Source organism: Ischnura elegans, chromosome 4 (genome assembly GCF_921293095.1).
Source record: "Ischnura elegans chromosome 4, ioIscEleg1.1, whole genome shotgun sequence".
Lineage (NCBI taxonomy): Eukaryota > Metazoa > Arthropoda > Insecta > Odonata > Coenagrionidae > Ischnura > Ischnura elegans.
In genome coordinates, this window is record NC_060249.1 from 115,195,743 (window position 1) to 115,207,318 (window position 11,576).

Here is an 11,576-nt window from a genome sequence, read left to right on the forward strand (position 1 = left end):
ATTAAAATATAATAGCTAAATTTCAAAACAGAAAATACCTGAAAAGTGGTGTTACATGACAGGTATTACTTTAAAATATTGGCACTCATAATATGTCGACCATATATATGTATCCAAACTACGAGGGAGAGCCCTGAGTACAGAAATTCTCATAGCTGTAATAAAGTTTACATACTACATATATGAATCATGTAATATTTGGCCCTTTCAAATTCTCAAGCAGAAAAATCAATTATTCTACATGCTCAGCCAGCAGGTTTTGACGTCTCCATGTTACAGTATTACTGCCTGCAGAAAATTGCCTTTTGCTACACACTTGTGTGATTGGGCAAGTACTTTCCTACCAAAATTGCAAGATAATGGATCTTGAATCTTCATGGAATTCAAGTGGACGAAGCGAACGAACTATAGAATTAAACTTTAGTTTTGTAGAACCAAAAAAATTCTATACTTCTCACGTCATTTAATCATCCTTAAAATCTCGTGCTTTTTTATGTTCAAGAAAGAAACTAAACGCTACAAATGAATATCACATCAGACGGACGTAGTAATAAAAAAGGCTAAAAGAGCCTTGTGGTGTGAAAACTCCCCCTTCCGCGCGACTCACCTCGGCGAAGGTGGAAAGGTAAAAAGGGTATCCGGTTGTTGCCTTTCACGGAAACAGTTCATTTTTCTCTCTCTTAAGCATGCTGACTGTATCTCTTCACTTTACTTCGATAATTGACAATTGATCAATACCCGAGGCATATTTCTTATGCGTGGGATAGTTCCGAAAAATATCCAATCCTTAGTATTTTCACTAGAGTAATGCGCTAAATGTTCAAGACGATCAATACATAATCCTTTTTAGCATCCTCAGTTTAGTGTTTTAAGTCAATGAAGACTATTATCCATGCTTTAAATGATGATTTTCAAGACTAATGATTTAAAAAACTTGAAAAATCGGCCTCAGTTACCGAGCCTTAGAGTTCCGCGGCGTGAAGCTGAGCCTTGACGCGCGATTGAAAAATCGCTCTTATTTCCTTTGTCACAGACTTTTTTTTTCCAAGATTTCTAATTAGTACTCTTTAGAAATCTCTACTTTATATTGTGGTTCAAATTTTCCGGGTTATATTTTTCGTAAACGAAAGATAATGTCTACTTTATGTCAAATTTCACGTGAAAAACGGGTCGGCCATTTTGCGTTGTAAAACCCGACAGATGAGAGCCAAAATCTTAAAAAGTCATTGAAAGTATAGGCAAAGCATCAGATCAAAGGAATATTGCGTTTTTTTTCCATAAACCTCATACCAACGCAAAACCACTTGGATAAATTCAAAGATTTTTTGAGGAAAAACGATATCTCGTGTGCCATTGAAAAATTGGTCATGTTTGGGCCTCTGTATCTCACTAAAGGTTTGTATATATGTAAAATGGCATATAAATCTATATCTGGTAATGATTTATGATTATTTACGCTAAGTTTCAAGTCTCTATCCCCAAAAAGGTCATTTTGGACTTTATTCCAGCTTTTTCCGATTTCGGACCAGTGTGCGCCGGGTATGAAGACGGTCGGCCGCCACGGATGGCGTAAAGGTATTCGGCGCCCACGTCGACAACTATAGTGTATTCGGCAAGCTGAAACTACCTGACCAAGACATTAGAATGACGTGTCGGCTTTAAAAACTGCATTATTACATGAGTTTCATGATAGCGCTTCCTGTCGGCAGATTGCTGGACCTACTAGCCTCGAAAGCTCTGTAACCTTAACTACTCGACTCGACATTCGTAATGCTACTCGAAACGCTCGAGTCGAGTACCAACTACTCGATCGACTTGAAGTTTCGAGTACTCGCACATCCCTAGAATATATGTGTTTTGTCATTACGATTACATGGCGCGAAAATTCAAATGACTGTTGGAAGCGCGGTCTTATATTTTTTTGTTTGAAGTACTACTGGAATCGGAATCGATTTTTCACCTTGGCAAGTACTCGTTTTCGATTCCGGTTCTTGGTCGATAATCGAGGAATCGAAGAATCGAGGAATCGAACCGACCCATCACTAGTATAAGTATTATATATATGGGTGCAGGTAATTTATTACGTGAGAATTTCTCATGGAGATTTGAGGTGATCATTGAGATTTATGAATGTTTCAATCTACCTAATTTGGTTGTGTTCTTAACCCAATTTATTCTCCTTATTTTCAGGATGAGGTTGCCGATTTCATAGGTGGCATACTAACAAGACCACCTGCTAGCACCGTCCATCAGTCTCCCCCATCTACCATGGTACGCTCCTTGACGCCTGTTATCCCCTCAAGTGTAGCCCTCGTCGAAGTCAATAGTTCTGGTAGCAATAGAAGGGGAGGTGGCATCTCGGGTCCCCGGGAGAGACGAAAAAGAATGGCTCTTCCTCTAGCAAGTGAATCTGGTGAAGATGGCTCAAGCTTACCATTGTCTGCTCCGGGAGTGAAAAGACCTCGCCTAAGCAATAATGCAGGTTAGAATGTTTACAATGTGATTATTATATATGTACTCTGATTTTAATTGGTCTGAAGTGAAACGGTTTATGGTTTTATTTGCTTTGAAGGAAGTTTTGCTTGCATTTATATAAATATATATTTATTAGTTTTATTTGTAGAAAGAGAAGAATTAATGACATGTTCAATGCCCTTTTGATGTATGTCTGTATTGCCTGTAGTTGTTGTATTATGTAGAGTTACTTTCTGGTGAGGTGATGTCTATGTTTTCATATTTTTCTAGGATCCATTCAACGGCGCAGACCTAGGTCTCAGTCATCACAGAAGATGATGCTAGCATCTATGAATTTCCAATCCAAAGATAAATGGTCTGGAACTCAATTTATTTCATCTCGTCAAGCCTTATCTCAGAACCCTCAGGTATGTTTATGATACTTACCTGTCAAAAGGATTTCTCAACCCGGGGAAATGAATATTTGTGTCAGTAAAAAAGAAAACGTAGCGTAGCTGCTATGATGAGTGCTCACATTTGGTGGGTTATAGTCAGTCAATTTCTCTTGTGGTATCATTTGCATTAGGTAACTGACATTGAATCACAGTAGCCATTTTGAAAACTTAATGTGATTGTGGAAAGTTAAGGTGAATTGGTATCAAGTTGGAGACAGATTGTATCACTTTTCTGCTGCCAAGTCATGGACACTGTTTCTTAAAATAACTTCAATGCTTTCCCTAATTCATGCTACTTCCTGGATTAGGTCTTAAGGTATTTCTGAGACATTGAAGAGGTGTAGTCTTTTCCAAGCAACAGGCATGATACAATCAATGGTGGCAGAAATTCATTTACAAGGCTTTTATCAGAAAGATATCAAGGAATGTCTCTCAATGTGGTCTATTCCTTCAATCAGTGTCAGAGCAATGTGTTCAGTCACTTTTGCTGTAGCTGGTTGAAATTGACCGTTTAAACATGAAAAGAGATAATTGTAATCATATTGTATACTCACCCTTCATATGCTATGTTAAAGCATTCATTGAATTGGCCCAGAATTTAAGGCATTCACCATTGTTGGATGTTGATACTTTGACGGTGAGGTTGGTGTCCCTTTATTCCTCAGCCAATCACCCACCTCTGTTTAAGTGACTTTTACTTACTTTGTTAATTCATTTTTTTCAAGTTTCTCTATATGTATTGAAAAGTCTAGAAAACTTGGTAATTCTACATTCCACACACACATGTTATTGAAATTAAAAAAAATAATTTTGTGCGTGACTGTTCATTCTCTGTCTTGTGTACCAGATGATGACATGCCACGTTGAAACGTAGGTCGTGCATTATATATTATGTGGAATTACAAAGTTTTCTTTATTTTTCATTATGTGAAGTAGATTTCATAAAGTCACGCCTGAAACAGCTAATATCTCAATATACACTCAGCAAAGAGTGGAAAATTCATTAATTGGTAATGTTATTACTCATACAGCTCCTGCTATCTTTTGTACAATTTTCTCTTGCATTTTTCTTTATGGTTCTCCGCAGTGAGGCAGCATTAAATGGGAGGCAAAATATATACCTTGATTTTGATTTTTACTCATTGTTTGGTTGAAACCATTCGTAATCAAAGCATAAAAACATCTGTGGTATAAAAAGTTGCATTATTCTTAGAAACATTGAGAAGAGTATCTACCATGACATTCATCATTTTATCTTTAAAAATTCAAATTTTATCTGTGCATGGGAGAGAGGTGAGCCATCATTTCTGTTAAATTTTTGTTGGTGCCACTGTCATTTTCCTCTCAAATGACTTGTAGTGAAGATAGCCCAGCTGTTTTCTACTGTCTATCAGAGTTAGAGGTGCCTACTTCTAGAAAGCCGAAATAGGTCAAACCTGCAGACAAATGTGGAAGCCTAATCAGTTGTTTGTGATGATACTTTTGGAGATAGAGTTGAAGTACATAACGATGGTATGGCCTGAAGCCATGGCAGTACTATGTAGTACAGTATAGTGAGTGTATTTTTTTGTGTTGGTTTGTCTAATTGGAAAAGCATTTTACGAAGGTAAGGCATCATTGTGCTCTATAAATGTAACCTCATCATCTTCTCTGTAATTTACTGATATTATTGTTCACTATGCATCTTATTTCATTGCCTGGGTACCACCATGAAGTGAAATGCGGATGAAAGTGATATCACTCCTGAATGTCCAGCTCATTGTAGAGTTGTTGCTCTCAGAATTGCATGAGTTAGCAATATAATTGATTTTCCGGGTATCTTCAGCTCTCTTTATAGCAGACTTGTACTGTATTATATCATGAGCTGTTTCAATTCATATGTTTTGCCATTTTTGTAATGATGATATTTCTTGAATTTCAGGCTGGGATAACTGTGAATATTGGCTCATTGGCTAGTTTGGCCCCACTTGGTCCTCTGAAGCTGTCACAGTCTGACTGTGCTTCCGATGCCAGTGGCTCTGCTGACGGAGCAAGCGATGAAACTGCTGGCAAAGGATTAACTGGGAGCATGGGAGCTGTTCGCACTGGGACTCTCTCTGGCGCAACGCATTCTACCACCCTCACCACTTTGTCATCGTTGTTGCAGCAACATTCATCCAATGGTTTACCCAAAACTGTTCGTGTGAGTGCAGCACCTCCTACATCAGTGTCACCAGGTGTTGCATCATCTTCCAACATTATTCTTTCACCTTCAACTCAAATTAAAGGTATTTTAGCTCCTTTGATGAATTATTCTGGTAATCCTTTACAATTAAAAACTAGTCTTATTTTTCGGAAGGTTAGAAAATTCCAATATAAAACTTTTTAAAAGATTATTCTGACGGTCATGTATTTCGGATAATAGCCAGGTTTTTTTCATAAATAAATTGAATAAGGATTTTGTATAGGGATGGTCAGATTGGATATATCGGATCCAAATATCCGGGGATATTGTCCTTCACCGATATATAGCGGATCCAAAGTCGTGGAAGACTTCGAATCTGGATCCGAAATTCCAAATTAAAGCTTCGCTGAATGCAATGCCCTTTAGAGTGAAAAAGAGTTACGATTCTCTCTTCTCATGCGCCAATACACTGCAATGCTTGTCCTACTTGTGAATAATTTTGTTTAGAAGCTCTCAATGTAGCATAATTTCAGCTGTGGAAAATTTTAAGGCAAAATACACACTTAGTGTGAATATTCCCAAGAGATTGAACAGCCATAGGGAGAGGCTCAGCTCCGTAGGATAATAACCATGTATAAAGAAAGTATGTCACAGATTTCACAAAACCAGTAACCCCTTCTCTCGGCCCTCCATCAGCCTTCGGTACATGCCTCTGATGTTTATTTTTTACTCTCCGAGATCGAACAGATCATAAATTATTAGCTTTAAAAGGAAAATATCAAGTCACATGAAAACAATAGAAATGTTACTCGTCCCTCTCCTGTCTCACCGACTGACCTTTATCAGGCTTCGTATTTCAAATTTACCCGGATTCTGGAGGCAACAGGTGTGTGAGTCGCCTATTGGAACCAAAGGTGTTTAACGATAGCTTTCAGCAATTGGATGACATGCACGAGATTAAAAAAAGAATGAAACCAAACTAGATGCATATCTGACTGTATTTAGGTCTCTTATGCTCTAATTGTTTATCACAAAGCTTTCTAGGTACTTCTAGGTTATACCAATACTTGATAATATACCAATACAATAACTGTCTAAAAAGCATTATTTTCTAAGAAACAAGCATTGCATGAGCACACTCACACAAGATGAGACAGGCTGGAAACTCAAACTGTATATATCATGTAGCTCGACCAGCTTCGCCTTGAAGCCCACGATGTCACAAAGTTGCAAACCTTGCAAGATCAGACATGTTGGCCCCCTGGCTCACTAGTTCGTAGCCTCATTGCTTGAAAGATGGAGGGAGCTCGTTACTTCCCCTCCACTTCTCCTTAATGTGTTTCTGCTGCACAACCCCTTGCTGAGTGGTCATCTCATTCTGTTCAACTTTGCTGCAGTTGGCATCTATATCGCTCTTAATTTTGTTGCCAGTTGCACAGTTGCAATTTAAGTTAATGATAAACTATGCTTATAAAAATGTCTTCCATAATGTGGAAACATTTTTATTTAGATAGGGAGAACTCAGTGTATGCCATGTGCACGCACTGGCATGAAACTATCGCGAGGAAGTGAAAAATCCTCCTCACCAGTAAGGGACGAACACCTCCAATCTTGCAGGTGACGTTCTTGCCTTCAAAGCGAAGGGGCAAAGGCAATGTGATGTACACAGTTTGCATTGCCTTAAGTTTTCTGTCCATGTCATCTTGTTTGAATGCAATCATTCTACGCTTTTCTTTTACAGAAATTGTGCTTTTGGACTATGTTGAATATTGGTAGCCTTGTTGTAACTATGAAGCTTTGTATTAATCAATTAAAACTTGGAAAACTTAAATGCTGTCAGATATGCATCGCGTTAGGTCTCATTCTTTTTTGAACTTCATCCGGGTAATACAGTTGCTGAAAACTATCGAGATCTCTTTAGACTCAGTAGATGACTCACCTAGCATTTGGCCATTGAAGTTGGTAGACCGAAAAAGGTCAGTTGGTGGGACAGGGAAACACTTTTCCATTGTTCCCTATTAACTTGATATTTTCCTTCGGAGATAATGATTTAAGGTGTGTGTGATCTGGGAAAGAAAAAAACAACCTCGGTGGCATAGGCTGATGGATGGCCAAGGGTGGTTTTGTGAAATCTATGCCATGGTTATTATCTTACAGCACTAAGATTCCCATGATTGTTGTTCAGTCTCTTGGGAAGACTCACGCTGTGTGCCTGTCGTGTTTTGCCTTAAAATTTTCCATGGCTGAAATTCTATTGCAATACTCCCACGAGAGCTTTTTAACAAAATTATTTGTTTGTAGGACAAGCATTGCAGTGCAACGGTTTATGCGAAGAGAGGATCGGAATTCTTTCTACCCCCTCTTATGGGACGGTGTATTCACGAAAGTATGGATTTAAAATTTTGGATTTCAGATTGAATTTCTTTAACCAATTTGGATCCAAAGTATTAGGTGAAGGGCATTATCCATGAATATTTGGATCCGAGGTATCCGATACCACCATACCTAGTAAGCATCATTAGGTTAAGACTGCAACTGAATACCTAATTATTAGAGATTGCGAATAGTATCCTCGAATACTTTTCATGTTTATGGGAGGCTAGTTAAACGAGGTGTGTGTGTGGTAGAATTATTTGTTATTCGTTCACATTTAAATAGGGACTGGTTTTTAGCTAACTCTCCTCATCTGTAAATTTTTTACCCATGTGTGTCATGATATAATATATGTATGTACAGTGGAAGCCCCTTATAACGAGTACGGGATATAGCGACAAGCTCGAATTAGCGACAGCTACCCAAGGAACCATTTTAAACCCTATGATTTAAATGTAAAATAAATTCGTATTAGCGATAATGGCTCGATTCCTCTCTTGCGCCATTCGTAATTACGACAGGTTGACTTTTTGACCACGTGCCACATCTCTGGAATTCAATGCTTTAAAAACGGCATTTTTTCCGCCAACGTCGACGTTTACATGTTCCGTATTCTCCTATTCTTCTTTCCTTAATAAATTTCTCGAGTACACATTTCATTGCTCTTTTGTCATCTCCCTCCCGCGCCTCCGCAGTGAGGTTAAAAATTATTCCGCCCGTCTGCTAGCACCATGGCTGGTAAACGCAAGTCCTTGGATTTAAAAACCAAAATGAGAATTATTGCAGATTGTGAAAGTGGAGAGTGTTCAAAGAGTGAAATAGCGAGGCGATTTGGAATTGATACATCGACATTATTCACTATTTTAAAGAAAAAAGAACAAATTCGTTCGGCAGTGCTTAAAGAAGGGCGTCCAAGCACTCAAAAACACCTGCGGCCCAGAGAGCATCCGCAGCTAGAAACTGCTCTTTTCTCGTGGTTTTGCCAGCAAAGAGCCGCAGGGATTCCTATCACCGGCCCAATGATGAAGGCTAAAGCTGAATATTTGTGTGAGAGGCTTGGTGAAGACAATTTTAAGTGCTCGGATGGATGATTTGCACGATTTAAAAATAGGAAGGGGATATCCCTTCACAAACTATCCGGTGAATCATCAAGTGTTGACGTTAATGCCGTGGAAGGCTGGGCTCCGGTCCTTAAAGACTATTTGGACAATTACAGCCCCTGCGATATTTACAACGCGGATGAGACGGGCATATATTTTAACCTTCTCCCGGACAAAACTCTCGCCACTCGAACGGACCCCTTCAAAGGAGGGAAGAAAAGTAAACTGTTCTTTTATGCGCCAATATGGATGGTTCAGATAAGTTAAAACCGTTCGTGGTGGGGAAATCCGCCCATCCCCGATGTTTTAAGGGAATTAAAACTCTCCCTTGCACTTACAAAGCAAATAAAAATGCTTGGATGACGGCTGCTATCTTCACGCAGTGGTTACGAGCGTTTGATGCCAGGATTGGTGGAAGGAATAAAAAAGTACTATTATTCATTGACAATAGCCCAGCCCACCCACCAATTGAACTAAGAAACGTTAAAATTGTGTTATTGCCGCCTAACACTACGAGCGTTCTTCAGTTCCAGTCAGCATTCCTATCAAAAAGTGTGCGCTACTGCCGCTAGAGATCTCTACGTCCACTGATATTGCGCCTGATTGCGTGAATCTCTACGAAACATAAATATTGCTAACAGACAAAGAGTGGACTTCATTTATCAATTGTCCTTCTCTTTATTTGAAACAGTTTTTCACCCTTTCCACCGAAGATAATTGATATGACTAATATGCTTTTAGATGCCGTAATGCTGTTCGGTTTCATGATTCCGATAGCATTTGAGTCGGCTGTTTTGAAACACGATAGTAAACCATTCATACAGACAGACTTAAAGCATAAGAAGATTACTTCCACCTTCATTCCGCCGTTAACATGAAAAAGATAGAATTGCAATGCTCATGTGGAACCCTAAAATTTTATCACGCTCCTTTCGTCACCCAATTGCAGCAGCCACCCATCATTTTCATTACTACTCCGAAAGATAGAAGGTATGAATTTTTGAACAGATTCCGAAGTTTTAGCATTTAATAGTCTGATGCATAGCCATAACTGGTAGTTATGACATGTATATTTGGAGCATCCAAGAAATAAGGATAATAACAGCTCATAATGCACAGTTCAGTACGAGTGAGTCTGAAGCTGGGACTTTTAAAATCGACTTCTTAATGCCTCAGCATATAGCATCCTGCATAATTACATATGATTTGATCATAGATTGCAAGTGAATATGATCATTAGTGAATTAAATGTTCAAAATAATGATTTAAAACAGCTATCATGCTGCAATTTTCGCCTCTCGGCAGAAACAGCCGTGGTGACGCGTGATGAGTGATTTTTTTGTGACGATGTAATTGCATTCGGTAACAACGACAACTCACTATAGCGACAGATTTCTCTGTTCCCAACAGCTGTCGTTATAAGGAGCTTCCACTGTATATATGTAGTTCACTGATTCATAATTTGATGATCAATATTGCATGATTTTTGTCTTAAGAATTTTTTCAATTTTCAAAATTTATTTCCAAGCCTCATGAATGAAAGGAAAATACACAATTTTTTTTTGCCATATTATTAATATACTTATATTCTGCAACACAGATAGTGGTATGCAAACTTCTGTTGGTATATTAGTGTTGAGGTTGCCAGTTATCTCTGAGTGACTGTTAATGGGCATTTTGCCATGGTATAATTCCAGTGATGGGCAATGCAGATGACAGGGGTCAAGTCTCGCCCACCACTCGCATCATTTCCGGCCGCACGGTGGATCTCTCAAAGCTGGCTTTGTTGACGGGAGGATCAGGCAATGGTGGAACCAAGGGGATCGTCATGCTGACTGATTCAGTTCGTGGTGGAAGTGGAGGTGGTCCAATGCTTGTACCTCTTTCCACGGCTGCCGGAGTGTCTCCAAATTCTCCCATAGCCATCCTTCCTTTGGCTTCTTCCAGAGAGGTTGGGGGTGGTGGTGTTACAATGACGTCGCACCATGGTCGTCGCACGTTGGCAGTGGTGCCTCGAATCACTGTCTCATCACTCAAAATGCCAGTGCAGGCTCCTCAGGAATCTCTCTCTACTCCTGTTGCCACGGCATCTGATGACAATCAATCCTTTAACCCGGAGAGCATCCTTGAGCTGCCGATAATATTTGCCAAAGAAGGGGAGGACCCCACTGCAGTGGCGGGTGGGGTGCCTGATGGTGGTGACCCTGCGACAGAGGCCAAAACGCCTACCTCCATGCTGTCGAGTGGCGAAGAGCCTCAGCTCGCTAAGGATGAGAGTTCCATGGAGGGACAGGAAATGGGAGAAGGGCCAATGGAGATGGGGGGAGGGATGGGGTTGATGAGGGTAGTTCCTTCGTCGGACACTGGAGAGGAGAGCGAGGAGGACGGGACAATTCGAGTGCTTATGTCTGGACAGTCTCCCTTGTGTGCTAGTCCGAGAGGTCGCAGGGGTCGTAGAACCTTCTCCCCTGCCGCAATTGGTGGTACAAGGACACGGAGGATACGAACTCCTAAGCAGTTCACCATGTAAAAATGTACATGATAAACAATTATTAACTCTTAACTTCTGCGCTCTTTTATTGGGTAACAGATAGCTGTGTACTTAATGGGATACGTAACAGCATAGTAGTTTCCAACTCACATGATATTTTCAGGTGGTACATTGTGTCTCGTTGCTTATTTTGGCATCCAATTGATTCATCTATCAATTTTTGTTCTAACGGCTGCGGTGATTTCAGTTTACTTAAGGGTGAAATGTTGGCTAAAATGACCAACCGAAACCTTTTGTACCTACCAAAAAACCTTATAATGAGCTTATCGGCTTGTATAGCCATCAACCATGGTTTGCAACTCTTAAATTAACTCCAGGCTCAACGTACACGTCTTATTTTAATTCTCAAGTTATTAAACGTGTAGGAGGGATATTCTACTTCGAAATTACTTCTGTAAAAAAGCTATCTTTGCATTGGGCCATTCCATGAGATATCAACACTCCACTCTACCCAATCTTTTCTGATTTCTTCCAAATTT

General features: G+C 39.7%; 1 protein-coding gene across 2 annotated transcripts in view; it reads left to right on the forward strand.

Annotated features, from left to right (window-relative positions):
* The window catches only part of LOC124157925 (KAT8 regulatory NSL complex subunit 3), a 29,536-nt gene extending 18,427 nt beyond the window's left edge, over positions 1–11,109 (forward strand). For both annotated transcript variants that reach the window (XM_046533016.1, XM_046533017.1), the window contains exons 11-14: positions 2,191–2,482; positions 2,746–2,882; positions 4,831–5,176; positions 10,244–11,109. In XM_046533016.1, the coding sequence (XP_046388972.1) occupies positions 2,191–2,482; positions 2,746–2,882; positions 4,831–5,176; positions 10,244–11,076 (1,608 nt within the window). In that variant the 3' untranslated portion in view covers positions 11,077–11,109. The remainder of the gene's footprint in view (positions 1–2,190; positions 2,483–2,745; positions 2,883–4,830; positions 5,177–10,243) is intronic.
* The last annotated feature ends 467 nt before the right edge of the window (positions 11,110–11,576 follow it).